At 41.7% G+C, this 20,266-nt stretch overlaps 2 protein-coding genes across 2 annotated transcripts in view; one reads left to right on the top strand and one right to left on the bottom strand.

The window, feature by feature from the left end:
- LOC309719139 (GTPase IMAP family member 8-like) overlaps window positions 1–20,266 on the top strand; it is a 286,835-nt gene that overhangs the window by 250,993 nt on the left and 15,576 nt on the right. The gene's annotated exons all lie outside the window — the stretch shown is intronic.
- On the bottom strand, window positions 3,816–15,655 carry LOC309719155 (granzyme K-like). Its single transcript, XM_082555074.1, has 8 exons — window positions 15,297–15,655; window positions 14,210–14,796; window positions 12,078–12,295; window positions 7,229–7,373; window positions 6,899–7,037; window positions 5,428–5,566; window positions 4,746–5,012; window positions 3,816–4,649 (listed from the first exon to the last, which is right to left on the bottom strand). The coding sequence occupies exons 4-8, from the start codon at window positions 7,290–7,292 to the stop codon at window positions 4,497–4,499; spliced, it is 762 nt and encodes a 253-aa protein (XP_082411200.1). The 5' UTR covers window positions 7,293–7,373; window positions 12,078–12,295; window positions 14,210–14,796; window positions 15,297–15,655; the 3' UTR covers window positions 3,816–4,496.

Genomic DNA, 20,266 nt, shown 5'->3' with positions numbered 1-20,266 from the left:
GAGGGAAGCACACCTGGGTGAAATCATGACTGACGAGGCAGGTGAAACGTAAGCTGAACACACTCACATAAGAAAAGGACCTTCAGAACAAGACAGGAACACATACACGTAATGACACGACACACACAAACAACAGAACATAGGAACACGAAACGTGAAAAAAGGACAGTACAACACCCCAGAATAACAATAAACTAAAACATAAACATGGAGTCACAGACTCTGGACCATGACAAAAAAAGCTAAACATGAGAGGGTTTTGGACAAAGTGTGTGTTCTCCATTCTTTAAGCATCGGTTCGAGCACCGTTTAAGCACCGGCACCGTTTCAAAATTACCGGTTTGGCACCGGTATCAGACAAAACCTAAACGATACCCATCCCTAGTGTCACTGTCACCTCTAACAGACTGTGTGCACGTAGCAGGCTGGTTTTGTCGCTGTGGATCATCCTGGACTGTTTGTCTTCCTGTGTCCTATTTAGACCGTGTTAAAGTTAAAACTGCTCATGTGACAGGATGTGAGTTAGAGTGCCGTTCCTTCTAAAGTTTGGAACATGCAAACAGCCATGAGGGACTCCTTCATTAAACTTTTGCCTAGCAACCTGGACTGAAGCTTACAGCGGGACTAAGGGACCCAAACAGGAAGTTTGCAGCCTGATAAATAAAGGCCCATAAACAGGTGACAAACAACAAACCGGTTGGACTGTGTACAAAACTGAAAGCTGTGAATAATGATAACATCACCTAACATGTCACGGTCCTGAGTCTTTTTTTTTTATAATTCAAGTATTTATTAGATTTTGCATTTTATAACAGCAAATACAGAGATGCAACAACCAAAAGCAAGAAGCAAACAAACAAAAACAAACAAACAAAATAAATAAATTTAAAAACAACAACAACAAAAAAAAAAAAACACAACAAAACAAAACAAGTGAGGTTTTAACATATGTTGTATTAAACTCAAATGTCCAAGTCAGGTAGACATGTAGGTGCAAAAATTGTTCCACTGTTCCAGCGCAGCTTCTGTCACATGATGTATTTTTCCCAGCATCTTTTCGCATGCAACATTCCCAATCATTCTGTCTTTCCACATTTTAAGCGTTGGAATATGAGAGTCCTTCCAGTGTTCCAAAATGACACGGGCACATGTTACCAATGCAGTACTTAACACTCTAAACTGGTGTTTACTTAATTGCGGCACCTCTCCTTTGTCTCCTAGTAAACATAATTTAGGTGATCTGGGTAGGTTACAAAGTGTCCACCCCTGCAAATAATTCAGTACAGTGTTCCAAACTGGAAAAACCAGCGGGCATTCCCGGAGGGCATGTATCAGAGTACCTTTGGCTTGTTGGCATTTCCAACACAAGTCATCTCTACCAATCCCCATTCTATACAGCCTTGAAGGAGTATAATAGTATCTGTTAAGAATTTTGTATTGAATAAATTTTCCCCTGGCTTCCCTAATGTATAATCCATTGTTCGACAATATAGAATCCCATGTATCTTCATCCATTGTACGCCCTAGATCCCTTTCCCATACTTTTTTCAGGCTCTTATTTATATTGTTTTTAATCCATGGGCAAATATTATACCATTTCGCAGCTGTGCACAGAAATGGGGGTAGTAGCATGAAATTCTCTATCGAGTTACTTTCACATGTTATTGTAACTCCTCCTTTTAAACAGTTTCTTATTTGCAAATACTTCCAGAAATGACTGTTACCCTCTAAACAAAACTTTTTTTTAATATCCTCATACGACATGAAAACACCCCCTTCAAATAGGTCACTAACAGTTCTGATACCTCTTCTCAGCCATTGTGTCCAGTAAACAGTCTGCTTACCAATTTTAATTTTAGGATTATACCACAAGGGGGCATACTTCTGTACATATGGCACAAGTTTGTATTTCTTATGCACCTCCAACCATACCATTTTCGAAAATTTCAAAATAGGGTTTTGCGTCTTACCGTGATTATTCACTTTTTGTGATAAAATATCAATTGGTGTGAATGGAGATGCAAGCTCTTGTTCTATTAAAATCCAGTCTACATTATTTTTCCCTGCCCAATGTTTGCCTAATCTAGCCATTTCAAAAGAGATACTATAATACTCTATATTGGGCAGGGCTAGTCCCCCTTCTTTCTTAGATTGGGACAGTCGATTTATGTTAATACGGGGTTTACCACCCTTCCAAAGAAAATCTTTTATCATATTATTGTAGCTTTGCAACATCCGTCGCGGGATACACATAGGCAGCATTCCTGTATAATAGTTGATGAGCGGTGCCACAACCATTTTAACTGTGTTCACTTTTCCCCACAATGTCAAATTTAGTTTACTCCATTTACCCAAGTTTTTATTGATCTTGTTTAATAATTTTCCCATACTGTTAGCCATAATATCCTCAATATTGGTCCTGAGTCTTTGACCAGAAGTTTGATTTTTTTAAATGTATTATTTATTCTTTTGGATGATTTACTTTCACTCTGTGGTATTTAGTGTTGAGTATGATAGTCTAGTCCAGGGCCAGTGTCCTGCAGGCTTTAGATCTCACCCTGGGTCAACACACCTGAATCACATGATTAGTTCATTACCAGGCGTCTGGAGAACTTCATGACATGTTGTGGAGGTCATTTAACCATTTAAATCAGCTGTGTTGGATCAAGGACACATCTAAGACCTGCAGGACACCGGCCCTCGAGGCCTGGAGTTGCCCACCCCTGGACTAGTCCTTAGTTCCTGATGATGTCAGTTCTTTTCTGTGTCCAGTCTGTGTCCGTCATGTCTCCATGTCAGTGTCACGTGTCTTAGTCCTGGTCTCTGTGTTGGTTTCTTTTCTCTCGTCCTGTGTGCATTGTGTCTCTTTACTCTGTAATTAGTTCCAGTTGTCTTCCCACCTGTTAGTCATCGTCTTGTTAGCTGCTGTGTCCTCGGTTTTCCGGTTTTCTCTGTTCCTTGTTGCATCATCTCAGCTGGCTGTGTGTCCAGTTTTCTCCTTGCCTGAGTTTTTGTATTTCCTGTAACAGCAATGAGGCTTCATTTAATTTGTCTTTGGTTCCTACTCTGCCTGCACACAGTGCACCATGACACAACAGGCTAAAGTAAATGCATAAAGCATTATCAGCAAAGTGATCACATTCAGAAGCAGGGTCAATCATGCAGTTAGAACAGATGGACAGTTTAATGCCTCGAACAGGTTATTGCTCAACAAGCCAGATCTGTCATTGTCGCTCTGCACGAGTGTTATTGTCCTCGTTCTGTTTTTGTTCTCCTCAGAGGTTACAGTTACAGGACACTGGATCGCTCCTTGTGTCTGTATCACTGTGAAACTAAGCTTAGATTGTCATTTTCATTCTGTGCTCTAAAGACTGACACACATCATGTCAGGGTGTTGTTTAAGGATGTTTGTGGTGAGTGATGTGTTCAGGGTCCAGGCCAGGGGACTTCTTGCTCTGTGGCTTGTGGTCATAAAAAAACACTAAAAATGGAGGACTGAAACAATTCCTCATTGCAAAATAATGTGAAAGATTTAGGAGTTTGGTTTGGGCTCGTCGGCAGGTGAGGCCGAGACACACCGGAGCTCCATCAGCTCATCACACCTCCCTGCATCAAAGACTGTGACCCGAGGTTGTGGCTGTGTGTGAGACAAAACTGCAGCCACGTGTTGTTAGAAGTGACAATCGAAAAAAGAAAAGTGTGAAAGAGTGAAGTATGTGGTGCAAAAAACAGGACGCTTTGGAAGAACCATGAATGAAAGAAAGAGCCACGAGCTTTATTCGAAAGTAGAAAGAATAGAAAATGTGTCAGGACAAATTGTTGTTTTAGGATTGTTTGTTTGTTTTTGTTTTTTTAGCACAAATATTCAAAGAGCAATAAAATACACAAGAATTTATGCTTAAAAATTCAGCATAAAAACATTCTGGCCACAATTTTTAGTTTCTAACACAGGAGATGGTGACAAACCATGACTGACAGACTGAATAAACTCACTTTGTTTTATGTTCATGGATTATGTGTGATAATTAAAAATAATTGAAAAAGAGAAATTACAAATTAAAATTTGACTGAAAATCAGTAAATTGCAGGGTAAAAAAAGCTCATTTTCCCCTGTAGAAATGTGAAGATTGCTTTTGGAGCTGTCGTGATCGTTGCGAGGTCATCACACTTATACAGGGTTGTGTATACACGTGTAATTACAACAGCTAAAATGAAAAACAGCAATCCATAAACCATCACAGTGGCTGTGCCTTTTTTAATACTGAATGGCTAAAAAACGTGTTCAGGTCAGTCCAGTTAATGTTCCCGCCTTCAGTTCCTGCAGTGGAAACGACTGACCGTGACAGCACCGCTACATGTGCAGAATGTGAGGAAGCTAGCAGAAACTAAAAAATGAGAAATGATAAAATGGACAATGGTCTACAGAGACATCACCGAGAGATTTAACATGAAAGCATCAAAGCTCGTAGAGATTCACGCCTGTGCTTTCATGACATTTAAGCTGACTTTAATGTTTCCTTGATCCACTTCAGTTGTTTCCTTGAGATAAACGAGTAGACTCCAGGTTTTTCAATGACACCACAACCCCGTCCAAAAGAAGTGACTCCAACCAGCGCTCCATCGCACAACAGCTGCCCTCCTGAATCCCCCTGCAGCAAGAACAAACACATGACAGTGTTTCAGGTGTTGAGCTGAATGAACATTTACCTCAAACAAGGAAAAATACATGTAATCTTCATACGTACCTGACAGGTATCAGCGACGTTTGTACCATCTGAACCAGCACATATCATGTCATCAGTGATAACAGGGTCGTGGTCGTAATAATCACGAGAGTTGCACGTCTGCCTGTCCACCACAGTCACATTGACAGACTTGAGGACGTCTGATGTTCGTTTTGTTTCGGTTATTCCCCATCCAGCCACCAGACACCTGCTGCCAGCTGCCGGGTCTCTGGCTGTGCGTAACTTGAGCCATTTGACTGCCCCGGTTTTCTTTGCTGGTTTGTTAAGCTAAAAAAAAAAGTATACATATAATTAAGTTAATTCTTATTATTAATTATCTAATTAAGTCAATTAATTTAATCTTGTTAAAATGATGTGGCTAACACGTTAACGAGCTAACCAGCCCCGCGTGGCGATCTGTGTTAACGAGGTATTAGAGATTTGCCGCTTTAATGCAGTTTTGGCGTTAACGTCATTTTATTGAGATTAACACTGGCAGCACTAATATATACATAAATATGCAGCATTGTGCTGAACTTTTGCACCATCAGTCATTCACTCATTTATTTTTATATTTTCCTGAAATATCTGCAGTGATTTGTTGAAATGTGTGTGAATGTGTCTAAAGAGAAAATACTTTATTTAATATGAAAATGTTGCATTTTTTCTTTACTTACTTTTGGACAGTGAATCATCTCCTTACCTTGAGCAACATGAGGTCGTTGCCCAGAGCTACACTGGTGTAGCTGGGATGAGGAACGTGTGTCACAACCTCTCGGATCTGTTTAGAATTTTCTTCCCGTTTCTTGATAGAGTGTGCTCCCAAAGTCGCCTTATTCATACTGAGACACACACACACACACACACACACACACACACACACACACACGTGATGACTGTTTACATGTTTTAAAAGTTAAAAGTTCAGGTTCAAAAACAATAATCATAATTGTCTCATTGCATGTGTGTTAATATATAGCACAGGGGTGTCGGACTCCAGGCCTCGAGGGCCGGTGTCCTGCAGGTTTTAGATGTGTCCTTGATCCATCACAGCTGATTCAAATGGCTAAACGACCTCCTCAACATGTCTCGAGGTTCTCCAGACGCCTGGCAATGAACTCATCATCTGATTCAGGTGTGTTGACCCAGGGTGAGATCTAAAACCTGCAGGCCCTCGAGGAGCTTCCACCTCTGGCCTACAGGAGAGAGGAAAACTCTGAAGCAGCTGTTATACATAACACCTTCAAAGAGGATCAGCTCTACTCTCTAAGAAACAGCTTTCCTTTGGGTTTGTGAATGTTATTAATTTAAATTACAAACATATTTTGTGTAGCATCATTTTTTGGACTGTGATCACGTTCTCGTTTCGTTAAAGAGCAAACCTGTCTACTTGTTTTCTAGTTTTTTTCCTGTCATGTAAAGTTGGAAAAATGTTTATACTGCTCATATCAGTAAAATGTTTGCTGACATTATTTTTTGCTACGATAAATATAAATCCAGCAACATCATGTTGATGTCCTCACTCACAGTCAGTATATCAAAGTGTGCAGACATGTGATCCCAAGCTCTAAACTATCGAAATTTAAGAAGGTCACAATACATTCTCTTCACAGTCTGTTAAAAACAAATATAATAAATATTTAAAGAATAAGAAATGTCTTTTTTTTTTTTTTTGCCTGTCCTGTTTGGCACTGTAACAATCAGTATGACTGTCTGAAGGCCAAAAAAAGCCCAACAGACTGACTTTCACAAGTGGATCATTACAGTTTTTGTCATATTGGTCCACTTGATTGTCATAGTTCATTCGATCTTCAGTATTTACTTTTTTTACTTTAAGGTTATTACAGTCAGAATGGAGAGGAGCGGGGACGGGAAAGACAAAGGAAAGAGAGACACAGCAGAAACACAGAAACAACCAACATGAGTCATCATGTAGCAGTAAATAATAAATATTGAATGCTACACAAGACCGACAACACACGATTATTTAGAGGCAGCAGCCACCAAAGATAGTGTGTGTTTGTGAGCACGTTTTGTATTCATAAGGTTTCTTCGTGTAACTGTCTAAGAGTGGGTGTGGGGCGCCATAGCCCCACCCCCAGGGACATGAAGTAGGCGTGGTGGAGATCCAGACCCCAGACAGTTCGAGGCTCCTTAAAGCATGGGATTCTTACCCAGTGCAGTGGGCAGCTGTCAGGACCCACTGTGGATGGATTAATGTCCCTCCACAGGAATATTCACCTGTCACATGAGCCATGAAAGGCAGTGAGTGTGGCTCGACTTCTTTCCCATTGATAATCTCAGAACCACGACCTGAAGCAGAAACCAAACATCAGGACGCATAAATCAGCAGATGATGAAGTGAAGAACAGATGAGTGAAACAAACACTGCACCAACTGCTCTGTAGCACTGAACAATATCAGGAACTTTGTGTTACGCTTGTTTACATGAAGATTTAAATTATCAACAAATAAATTAAATTACAATAGAAAACATCACTCACCTGGCTGGATGATGAAGAGGAGCACGCATGAGATGAGAAGACTGAAATTCTTCCAGCAGGACATTTCTTCTTCTTCCTCCTTTGATCTGTTGAATGCACTGAAACTCACTGTGATGCTTTATGTGCTGAGCTGAGGGGGCGTGGTCTGAAAATGGTGGGTAAGATAAATGGACACACGGACACACACACACACACCTATACAAAGTGTTTTATTATTCTGATTATGAAATAGTATCAATACTATGAACAAGCACAAGTTAAACCACGCCCACAAAATATAGCAGAGAGCCCCGTCTCGTGAGCCCAGAGTTATTTACTCCAAGAAATCTTTGAGGCTGAATCTCATTTACAGTCATGTTGAGTTACATTTAGAGCAGAAGTGACAACAAGCACAACATATAACAAAAAAACAAAAACAAAAAAAGAACACACAAATGAACACGAACATGTGACTCATGTGCAACAACAGAGTGACATTAAAAACAGTTCTCCTCTCGCTCTTTTGGTCTGTGTCACTGAAAATGATACCTCAAAGGTTTCTACAAACTGTGTTCGAGAAAAAAAAGGATAAAAAGGAGACAGCTTGAAACAAATGAAAGAGCATTTCTGACAAAAGACGCAGTGTCCTAATATTTACAGACGTTGTCAACACAGTTTCACCAAAGGTTGCAAAACTATATCGCTGACAGTTTTTCCCAATCGAGCTGCCACAGAAATGCCGCTGCAGTTTTTTTAAATTGACATTGAAATTGAAAGCCTTTATTGTCATTATACACAGTTTAACGAAATTGGAAACAGCTCTATAAAAGTGCACACATGCTTATAGCACATTATAAAAACTATACAATAATTTAAATATACACTTTTGCCTTCCTTCAGACAGGTTTGCTTAATTGTTTTGCTTCGGTGGTTTCTTAAGCTCAGAAAGAGTTAAAACAAAATAATATATAATTATATAAGGTGACAACAGGCATTGGCAATTATTAGCTTTAAATAATTTCTTTGAACTTTTGCTTTTTCAGGGTGGAATTATTATACAACGTACATTATTAGTGTCTTTAAAAGTCGCACAGTCACAAGTTTACACACTAATGTTTTTTTCTCGAGGAGTGTGAAGAGCACAACCAGCCTCGCTCCTCTCAGCCAAAACCAGTACAGTTATAAGAACAAGAACCTTTACAGAATACAGACCAGTGTTCAAACGGTAACATGCTACTTATGGACTTTGTACATGTGTGAAACCGCTTGGGCAGCGGTTGTCCTTCTCTCCCGGATCGGCTGGAACTTTCTTTTGGCGCCTTCCCAGCTTTGACAAAAGTCCAGCTGGGATAACCACATTTCTCCCAGCTGGACATCTACAAGCTGACGTGTACCATAAACCTACACATACAGATCAGTATCTTTGTCTCATCATCCACTGGAGCACAAACTGGGTGTCATCAGGACGCTACAACACAGAGCGAACATCATGCCCACAGACACAGCAGCCAGGGAGGCAGAAGAACATCAAGAAGGCCCTGAGTAAATGTGATTTGGAGTGTCTGGACGTCTTTAAGTTGCTTAAAAAAACCCCAAAAAACTAACAAGCACGACATCCCAGTGTACTTCAGACCCAGCCATACACTCAGATAAAACAAAACGCCAAAACACAGACTTAACAATGTGGTGTATGCTGTACAGTGCAGTGAGGAATGCTCAGACCTCTACATTGGAGAGACCAAACAGCCACTTCACAAGCGCATGGCACAACACAGAAGAGCCACCTCCACAGGACAAGACTCAGCAGTCCATCTGCATCTAAAGGTCAAAGGTCACTCTTTCGAGGATGCCAATGTTCACATTTTGGACAGAGAGGACAGATGGTTTGAAAGAGGAGTGAAAGAAGCCATCTATGTCCACTGTGAGCGACCATCTTTGAACAGAGGCGGGGCTTACGACACCAACTCTCTGCCATCTATAATCCAGTTTTGAGATCCTTCCCAGACGCCTTAACGCCCACTCACATCCTGGGCCATCTGACCTCAGGAATTCGCATGATAAGGTGGGGCCAGGTTTCACAATGAGCTCACCCAAAACTCTGGCTGATTGGGACCCACACCCAGTTTCACACCTTGGCTCAGGAGATTAGAGGATCATCAGGGGTCCTTTTGTCCCTCTGTGGGGGGAAACTCCCACTAGGTTTATATCTGGGACTCTCCACCATTTGACCTTAGAACTGAAGAAGCTTCTCGGATGAGAGGTGAAACGTCTTCAAGTAACTTAAAGAAGTCCAGACGCTTTTCTTTGCAAGTCCTAATATTGACAAAGAATTGTTGTTGACACGTTCGTTTCACTAAAAGGTTGCAAAACAATACGGTTTACAGACGTACAGATATGTCGCCAGCTTCAGGCAGTTTCATTATATTGGTTTGCTTCAGTGGTTTCTTGGGCTAAGAAGAGTAAGACATATTAATTATGTGGGAAATATGTCCAGTGATTATTTAAAAACTATGTAAGGCTAAGGGGGTTAGGGTGCAAAATGTTGAATTTATTTGGGATTTTCTTTAATTCACACAGGATCAAATTTGTACATATTCAGTTAGAATATTGATATAATGTATGCATGCGGGTGGGCATGCATGTTTGTGTCTGTGTGTGCCTCCTCAGCTCTTCCCACGAGGGTGGCACGGATGCCCCTCCGGTGGTCCTCATTGGGCTCTCGCACTCTGGGGCCTCTGGATGTCTGGGCCCTGGATCTCCTCCATGCCTGCTTCATGCCCTGGGGGGCGGGGCTATGGCTCTCTACATCCTCTAGCAGACCATTACATGGGGAAACCTTTTGAATACAAGCGTGCTGATCCACACAGGTGTGCACACGGGTGTTCACTGTTCATAGACATAAACTACACCTTTATTGGCTGCTACTTCAAGGCACATTGTGTGCTGTCGGTCCTGCGTGCTGCACAACAACATTCAATATTTAGTATTTACTGCTGTTTACACTTAGCTAGATTAATGTGATGGTGTTGTGTTTAGTATGTTGCTCTGTTTTTTTTGCTTGTTTTCTCGTCTTTTTCTCTCTCAACAGCTGATCCAGGAGATTTTTTTTTTCTCCCCCCCCCTCTCTCTCTGTCCCTCTCCCCTTCTGTTTTTCCTTTCCTTCCTCTCTCCCTTTCCGATCCCTCACTCATGTCTGTAACAACTGAAAATAAAATAAAATAAATAATAACAAGAAAAAAAAAAAAAGAATATTGATATAATGTTATTATTATAAGAAGCCTTTACTGGGTTGTAAATTCTGTTTCACTGCTACATTGAACCATTTAGTGACAGCACAAAGACCGAGAGCGTTAGAAGGAGTGGGAGCTTGATGAAGTCAGCAAAGGGAGAGAGAGAGAGGAAAAAACAGATAAACGGGTAAGACTTTTAAAAAGCCGACAAAATTATAAAGCCAAGATAGTTTTGCCCACATTCATTGATGACTTCAAATTCTCAATTTAGCATATGAATGAAATTAGCATTTAACAGGATTCTCTCTAAGCATGGCTTGAACAGGTTGGCTGCAAAATATTTTCTCACTGGACTCTGCATACTGCTGTGGCCTGAAACCATGTGGTGAAGTTACACAAGTCAGCAAGTGAAGTAACACTTCAGATGTGATGCATGGAGGCACAGAGTGTTAGGAGTATGTGAGCCTGGAGTAAACATTTAAAGCCAGTTTATTTTACTTCCTGTAGGATCCTCTGACAGGATCAGGATCTCAGTCCACGTCTTCCAAATGAATTATCAGCTCACCAAAAGTTTTATCAGAATGTTTAAATGACATTAAAGCCTGGAGCGCCTTATTTGTTTTATGAGAGGGAGGCTGAGGTCCTGATCCTCAGACTCAGTTGTTCCCACAATGCAACAAAATTGGACCTGTGGCCAATCACATCCTTCTGTTAAGCCCAGTGTAAAAAACAAACAAAAAAATATTATCATGACGTAACACTGGACAAAGTGATTTTTTGTTTTAAAGGTTTGAGGTTTGTATCAAATGAGGCTTTTTTAAAGGTTAAACCCTTCTTAGGTTGGTGTAAATCAGGCCTCCCTTTCACATCTTCATTGTTGTTGTTTTAATTATTAATTTTCTGGTTTTACCAGTATTACTGTGAACTGGGTTCAAGCGACACGTTACCCCAAAATTATAGAAAATAGCCCCGCCTAGTGGTGAAGCCCAAAAACTGAGTGCCTGTGCCACAGTGAGGGTGATGAAAGTAAAGATGTTAATGATGCCATAAAAACATAAAGAAGATGAAATTTTGAAAGCGTTGTAGAAGAAACAATGAAATATTGACAGCAGCCCGTTTCATTGCTGTCTGGTTTTATTAGATCATAAAAGATATTTTTGTTTTGATGTTTCTGTCACGGCGTGAGCTATTTGGAGCAGATGGACCCAAAACCGATTCAACACAGACACACAAGATGTACGTGGCAAGAATATATTAGAGTGAGTGAAGAAACGGTAATACACACAAGTGTCTATATACAGGTGACGTACTATAGTGACTCAGTGAAAACAATGACACTGCGGGAATAACTACACAAGAAGACTAGTGACTGGGAAAATCATGTGCAAAGGAGAGGGCAGGAATACATGCTATGAACTAGAACTACTATGGTGGGCACTATCTGGCACTTGGCTGAGAAGAGGGCTGAATGATTACTGCTATAATGTTAACTGAGTGACGTCTCTCACTGTGGCAGGTGCTGGGATACTATGAACACTATGAAACAAGGGCCAGTGCCAACTGGGCCTCTGCAGTCACAGGAGAGGAGTTACGTTGAGACAGGTGGAAATGATTTCTAGAATGTGTTTGTTCAGGCTTACTTGTCAGCAGGTGGAGATTGGTCGGGAAGGAGGCTAGGTCCGGGTGAGTCAGTGAGTGATGAATCCAAATTGGTCCTGACGGTGCATCAGAGAGGCAGGCAGATGAGATGGAGTGGCGATGACTCGTACCTGGGAAGTGGTGGAGTTAGTAGCAGAAATGACCAGCGATCTGACTGAGTTGGTTGTGGGCAGGTTGCGAGCGTTGTCTGTGGATTTAACTGGAGACAGAGAATACAGTGAATACATGTACCAGCAAAAGCAAGTAACGTAAGCGGCCAAACACTAACGGTGATTAGCAGACGTTCAGGCGAAGAGTGCTTGCCGGTCTTAAGTACTGCCACTACAATCTACAGTCTCCGCCAGGGCAGGAGACCAGAAACACAGCAGACAGGCATGCCACTCACCCGGACCATGACAGTTTCCAAGCAGAGACATTTGGAATGACTAAGAAACCAACAAGAAAACATGCTCAGAAATGTACATTTGTCCATAAATATGTTCAGAGCCTCGTTTTCAGTTTAGAGCAAACTGTGAAGCTGACTGGATGAACTTTCAGGAGTTTTATGTGAACATAAAAAAAAAAAAAATCCAAGTGACTTCTTCAGTCCCAGCTGACTGCAGGTTTCCACTATCTAAAAGCTAAAACAGATAATATTCTGTTTTAGCTTTCTTAATAGAGGAAGTACATCTGTTTCTTAGTTGTCTGAAAAGAAGCCAATCACTGGGGTAGCCCGTTTTCCTCGCTTTGGCCCAAGCCAGGTTACGCTCATGAATGATATCTGCCAGCTCTTGGGAGAACCAGGGGTTTTCACGACCTTTTATCCTATATCTTCTTAATGGAGCATGTTTATTCACAATTTGCACAAACCCATCCTTAAAGAATGCCCACGCTAATTCTACATCAGGGATCAATCCTATTTTCTTCCAGTCATAGTTTGACAAATCATGATAAAATGCTTGCTCATTAAAATGTTTAAGAGTTCTTTTAAAAATAATACGATGTTGTGACTTGGCCACTTTAGTATTTCTAATAGCAGCAACAACACAGTGGTCACTTAAGTCGTTACAAAAGACACCCAAAGATGAAAATTTACGAGGAACATTTGTCAAAATCAAGTCAATCAAGGTAGACTTTTCGGGGCTTTTGAGATTCGGCCGAGTGGGTAAATTGACCAGCTGGGTTAGACTGATAGAATCACAAAAAGATTTAAAATCATCTGAAACAGTTTTGAGCCAATCCCAGTTAAAGTCACCAGCTAGAACAAGCTCCCCATAATTTAGTCTGGACAGCAAGAGGTTTAAAGAACGCAGAGCTTCTGTGGAGGCAGAAGGGGGTCGATAGCAACAAGCAACTGTTATGCAAAGACCCTTTGCAACATTCACATTCAGAGCCAAAAATTCCAATTGTTTGCAAATTGATTCTGATTGAACTATTGTAGCATCAAATTTTGACTTAACATAAGCAGCAACACCACCACCTTTCTTAAACCTATCGGTGCGATAGATATTGTAGCCAGCCATGCTAACATGTTCATCAGATATATATTTAGACAACCAAGTTTCAGAAATGAGGACAATATCTGCATCTGTTGATTGAACCCAGATCTTGATCATATCCATCTTGGGTAACAAACTGCGCACATTAAGATGAACTATCTTCAGCCCAGGTGAGGATTTAAATTCAGATGGTGTCTGGCTACATTGCAGCTCAGGGCCTGGGTTAGGTTGCACATTACCAGATAAGAGCAGTAGTAAGACGATCAGAAGTCTCTGCTTTGTACTTATTGATTTTGACGTGTGAAATGTTGACACAAAGCAGGATTTTTCGTAACTAATTTTGTAATTGTACAAAGCAAGAAGGCTTTGAAGATGAGGTAAATCTTTCTGTAGTTCAAAATGATTAGTGTCCTGTTCCAAATACATTGGAAATTGTACAGGATGTATAGCAGCAGTGACGCATGTAGATCTGGGAACCATGTCTCGCAGAATGGGGTCACTGTTAAATGTTCTCATCTTAGAAAAATTGAGTGTCCAAAAGTCCCCCACGGCCAATAAGCAAAGTAAAGTTATTAAAAAAGCCATTATCCAAAACACAATGATTGTTGATGCTGAATTAAATAGGCTGCACAAACCTAGGATGGCAAGTAAGGCTCCAGCCAAAAGTTCGGGTCCTGGTGGCTTGCTAGCAGAGGGCTTCTGCTAGCACATTCACCAATGTGGTGTAGAAGGCTTCAATCAACAGCACAGCGCCCGATGTATTGCAGATAAGCTTTTCGAGCAGCATAGGCCTTGGTGTGGTGCTGATGTCTTGCACTAGCAACACAGATGCAGTTTGTTCAGCCGGCAGCAAAGGCCCTGGTGTGGTGCCTATGGGTCCAGACAGCAGAACAGGCCCTGGTGCGGTGCAGATGGCCCCAGCCAGCAGTACAGGCCCTGGGGTGGTGCCTATGGGTCCAGCTGGCAGCACAGGCCCTGGTGAGGCTCAGTTGGTTTATGCTAGCAGAACAGGCCCTGGTGTGGTGCCTATGGGTCCAGCTAGGCCCTGGTGCGGTGCAGATGGCCTCAGCCAGCAGCACAGGTCCTGGGATGGTGCCGATGGATCCAGCTGGCAGCACAGGCCCCAGTGCAGTGAGATGGCCTCAGAAAACAGCACAGGCCCTGGTTGAGGCTCAGTTGGTTTATGCTAGCAGCACAGGCCCTGGTGTGGTGCAGACAACCTCTGGTAGTAGCAGAGTTTGTTTAAACAATTATTGCACACTTTCTGTAAATCCAGTAAACTTCTTTTCACTTCTCAAATATCACTGTGTGTGTCTCCTGTATGATATATTTAACTGACATTTTTTTTATTGTAACAACCAACGATTTATACAGGAAAACAATGTCTATTAACAAGGTTGCCCAAACTTTTGCATCCCACTGTATTAGTATATTTTGTCATTAGTATAATATGAAATAAATTCTACATGTGTCAAGTCGTGTGCCAACATTTGCATGTATAATTATAGCAGTGTGTAATATTCTCTTTCTCTAACGAAGAGGCCAGCCACCGTTTACAGAAAGCTGCTCTGCCCTGATCTCATTCTTTCAGTAACTACCCAGAGCTCGTGACCACAGGTGAGGGCAGTGACCTCTGGGTAGTTACTGAAGGAATAATAGTCTGTTGAAAATAAATACTGCATTATTTTTAAAATTGAGGAAAATAGGACCTCAGATTCTTACCCAGTGCAGTGGGCGGCTGTCAGCACCCACTGTGGATGGATTAATGTCCCTTCTTCTTCTTCCCTCTTTGATCAGACGCTGAATGCACTGAAACCCACTGTGATGCTCAGCTTTATGTGCTGAGCTGAGGGGGCGTGGTCTGACATTGGATGAGTAAGATAAACTGACACACCCATCCAAACAAAAGAAGTCCGCTTAAAAAAATAAAAGAGGATTTGTGGAAGTAAATGATGACAAAAGACAAAATGTCCTAATGTTTACAAAGGACAGTTTTTGATATGGTTTCACCAAAGTTTGCAAAACGATATCGTTGACAGTCTTTCCCAAATTGTTCCCACTTTTTTTCTTTGCCTAACTTGAGACAGTTGCTGTCTTGTTTGCTTCACTGGTTTCTTAAGCTCAGAAACAGCTTAAAAGAAGGAAACATGTTGTTAATGTGAGCAGTAGCTGCAGCGATGTACTGAAACGTACAAATCATCAAACAAATATTAATATTTGACACAGATAACATGAATATATAAATGTCTTGTTATAGCAATGGTTCAGGGCAAAAACTATTAAAACATTGGAAAGCCTGTTTATTTCCCCTTAAATGGCGCCACATTTGTAAGGAAAGTTCATTTGTGGGTTGAGCAGCAGAATATTTGGCTTGTGCCAATGAAAAACTTGTCAAATCTTCTCTGCCAATGCCGGACAGCTTATTCTGCTACCGGCTCTGGTTTTGAGCCTGTGGTTTGCATCCTGCAACAGTTTGTGTCCGCTTTAAGCATGCCACGTTTCACTAATGGGCCAGTAGCGGTTTTTGATAGCGGTTTTTGGGCGACACGGGCGGTTGCCCGGGGCGGCATCACGGGCATCGGCAAAAAATAAAAATAAAAAAAATAGCTCGTACTCATACCGACATCAGCCAGCGCATATTGGGAATGTCGCAGGCACCGATTGGTTTTCTATCGCCCATTTGCTGGGAGTAAGGGCGCCCTCCGTTTGCGAGCTGCGCCTGCTGCTTGGGGAAGGGGAGGGGCCGGCTGCTTCCAAATAGAGCACATTTCATTCATAATGATGTAAATCCAAGCCCATCATGTATTCCTGATTTGAATCCTGGGTTGTGTGAAATCCCAGAAATAAACCTTGGACAAAGTGAATCTGTGAACTAAGGTGTAGGTGTGTTAGGTTATGTTGTGGTGATCCTCGAGTTGGGGGATTTGTGTTCATACTGGAGTGCAAAATTAAAACCAATGGAAGATGGACAAGAAAAGTTCAAAGCCATCAGGTGCTCAGTTTAGAAAAAAAGAGGAAAAATGAGGTGAAATGAGCAAAAGATGCAGGTAAGCAGATGTGTGATTGGATGATGGCAGGTCATCCTGAACCAATCAGAATCAGAATACTTTATTAATCCCTGATGAAACTCTGTGGGTTACAGTTGCTCCAAGAAGAAATGGTAAAAATATTAACAGTAACAGACTAAACTCCAAACAACACATTATGTTACAGATTTTAATATTAATTAGTCATTGTCAGTTGTTGATTTGTCCTGTTCTCATTGTATGATGAATTATGATGGCTGTTTGCATACAATGCATACTCTCTCTCTCTTCATATGTGTGTGTGTGTGTGTGTGTGTGTGTGTGTGTGTGTGTGTGGTGGTATATTTGGGGGGGGGGTGCCAGAGGGAGTGTTCACCCAGGGCGGCAAACAGGCTAGGACCGCCACTGCACAGCATTATTTGGAGTGAGCCTTAGTGCCACCTCCAAACTGAAGGCCAGGTTCTAGGTAGGACTGGGAAGTGGGCGTCCCAGAAACATGGGACCACAAAGCATACATTTCATGCACAGCATTTCTAGGCAAAGCCAAGACAGTGGTAGCCTCAGAATCTCATCTCGTGGTGGCTGACAGGGCAGTGAAAATTTCAGGTTTTTATTGTTAATAGTTTTTGAGACATTCAAGTTCAAACATTGCCTCCGATTGTCACGGCTGCCGCAGCAGTCATGTGGAGAAGTGAAGGAGGACCCAAGTTGCAGACAGCAGCGGTGATGCAAGTGAGTTTTTTTTTTTTACAGTGAATGATAAATAACAAAAGCGAGGGCAAAACTGAACTGGGGAAAACTACTAACAAACAAAACCTGAAACGATAACTCACAGAATCACTCGCAGGGGAAACATAAGGAGGGAAGGGAAAAGATGAAGAGCAGGGAATGAGGAGCAGAGATGACCAAATAATACAGATGAACCGACAAGGAACACAGGCAGGCACACACTATAAATACACACAAGGTAACGAGGGAATGACACACCAGAGGGGAACACAGCTGAACCCAATTACACACAACGAGACACAAACCTTCAAAGCCAGAATGACCCTTGATCAACACTTTCATTTTTTGAACACTTTCATTTTCTTTCAGTGTTTTTAAAAAGCATTTTTTTTTTGCCTGTCCCGTTTGGATCTTTTGCATCAGAATTATTGTCTAAAGGCGAAGAAAGATGCCCAACGGATTTACTTTACCAAACTGACCATCCCAGCCTTGGGTCTATTTGATTCACCTTTTATTGTTTATTTTATTTATTTTTTATTTTCACTTGCTGAATACGGGACAGACCTGAATGAGGAAAAGAAAAGGGAGAAAGGAAGAGGGGGAAAACAGCGGAGAAGAGGAGCAAATCATTTAATTTGTAATTCCAGTGTGCACTGGCAGTCATTTAATTGACAATCACATGCAGTTTCCATATTTACAGATGGAAGATGAAATCCCACAAAAGCTTTTCCATATCAACTCTGTAAAACGTCTTCAGTCAAATTCTGCATATTTAAAATATTCATAATACAAAACTGAAATGAAAATAATTTACATTTTGCACTTGAGAAGAAAAGTGTAAACCTGTTATGTCAGAATCATAAAAAGCAAGTAAATACTGAGGTGCACAGCTTCATATGCTGAGCTGAAGAAATGCAGTCTGAGCAAAATGGACTCATCCACACAAAACCTTCACAGCCGATGGGTGAAACTGAGCTTTGATATCTAACACACACATGCACACACATACAACGGCTGCACTACATGTCTGCACCCGGTGATGGGCTGGTACAGTCTGGATACAGACTTATAGGCTATCATCTCCCAGCCCATGCAGGAGACTCTGACAGCACTGAGCAGCTCCTTCAGTGGCCACGATGTGGGACGGAGGGATTCGGCGGGTCTTTCCTTCTAACTGCTGTCAGACTCCACAACAAATCCACACAAACGTGCACACACATCCACACATGTGAAATATTTTTGCTGGTATGTCTCTGAAACTGTGATCTATCTATAAAGTTTATGAACGCTGCGTTATAATCTAGAAATGAAAAAGAAGACAGGTTGAAAAATCAAAAGAACATTTTGTGTAAGTAAATATTGATGAAAGACACAATGTCCTAACATTGGCACAAAGAAAGGTTTTGAAACAGTAATTTCCCCAAAAGGTTTCAAAACGATATTTTCCCTGTCAGGTTGACACATCTTTGCTGACAGTTTTTAGCCCATCATGAGTCAGTTTCATTATCTTGGTTTGCTCTTTGATATTGACCAACATAAATCATTTTTATCAGGATGTCCTAAAAACTCAATGAAAAGCCTTCAGTTCATCCAAAATGCTGCAGTAAGAGTCCTGACAGGGACTAGAAAGAGAGAACAGATTTAAACCATATGTCTTAATGACCTTGTAGTACCAAATCACCCAATCCAGTCTTTAAGTGATGACGTGACGAATCCTACTTCTGGGCCTAAAGTAGTCTGCGTTTAATATGGCTTTTGTGTTGTTAACATGTTTAATGTTTTGTATTTTCTTCTATTTAATCTCAAAAAGCTCCTAAAAACAGTCAGTGATCACTAGGGATGGGTATCGAAACCCGGTTCTTGTTGAGAACCGGTTCCCACTGTTTCAATTCCTTGGAATCGTTTGCCATTTTTGCAAACGATTCCCTTATCGATTCCAGTCGCCCCGAATGACGTCACCACGTTGCGGAGCGTCATTTACCTGGCAGGAAACATGGCGGCTCGAACGCTCAAAAGTTTGGTCATACTTTACGAGAACGGATGACAACAGGGCAACTTGCAATACTTGCAACGTAGATATTTCATTTAAGGGAGGAAACACTACGAATATGCAAATGTATTTGCTCACAAAACACACGATGACCTTAAATGAATGTCATGGGTCCACGTCACCGGCAGTCATCAACAGATGCGGTGAGTCGGAAAGACTGTGTTCATTTTGCTCCTTCCGAGCCTGGACTTACAACCTCTGAGTCAACCATTCCTGAGCCAATGAACTCTATGACAGCCAGCTCAGGTTTTGTCAAATTTGAAATCGCAGGGTCAGAGACTATTTCTTCCCAGGCCACATTTTCTGGCTCCATGGATTTTAAAGGTCTCTTTCATGTTCCTTCTGAGCCCAGGAATATAATAACACATACAGTTAATGTCGGCTCAGAGTCTGTTTCCATTAAGACTGTTACTGCAGTTAAAGAACTGGCTTTTCCGGAGACTGAAATTTTTCCCAGGGCTTCCCCAGAGGTTGAGTTACTGTCCTCAGCTGATTCTGGACCCCTGGAGTTAACAGAATCTGTACAGTTGGTGAAATTAACAGACTGTTCTTTATTTTTTCATGTGGAGCAGAAAAGTAATCTAAAAAAGACTGTTTTCCCTGAGCCTGCCTCCCTGCCTCTTTGTGCTCCCCTTCTAAGGTCAGCTGCAGCCCTGCATTCTCCTGCTCCTGTCCCAGTTCCCCAGGAGAGGAGGGTTGGGGCCCAGTTGATCCCCGTTCTGGTTTCCAGTCCGGCTGAGGCTCTGCCGGCCTCTGTACCCGTATCAGCTCCTTGGGTGAGGACAGCAGCTGCCCGGCCAGAAGCCCGTTTAGCTGCCCAGCTGTCCCTAGTTCAATCTCCTGATGCTCACTCAATCACCAGCTCCACCTTCACACCAACCGCCACT

This window comes from Aulonocara stuartgranti, assembly GCF_965226115.1.
Source record: "Aulonocara stuartgranti genome assembly, chromosome: 12".
Classification (NCBI taxonomy): domain Eukaryota; kingdom Metazoa; phylum Chordata; class Actinopteri; order Cichliformes; family Cichlidae; genus Aulonocara; species Aulonocara stuartgranti.
Note: the sequence above shows the minus strand (reverse complement) of the source record. Positions and strands in the feature narration are given on the sequence as shown.

Coding starts and splice junctions, on each gene's coding strand:
- LOC309719155 (XM_082555074.1), bottom strand. CDS start 7,292: ATGTCCTGCTGGAAGAATTTCAGTCTTCTCATCTCATGCGTGCTCCTC. Junction 5,567..6,898: donor ACAGCTGCCCACTGCACTGG/GTAAGAATCCCA, acceptor TGTGTGTCTCAG/TATGAATAAGGCGACTTTGG. Junction 5,013..5,427: donor ACGACCTCATGTTGCTCAAG/GTAAGGAGATGA, acceptor TTTTTTTTTTAG/CTTAACAAACCAGCAAAGAA.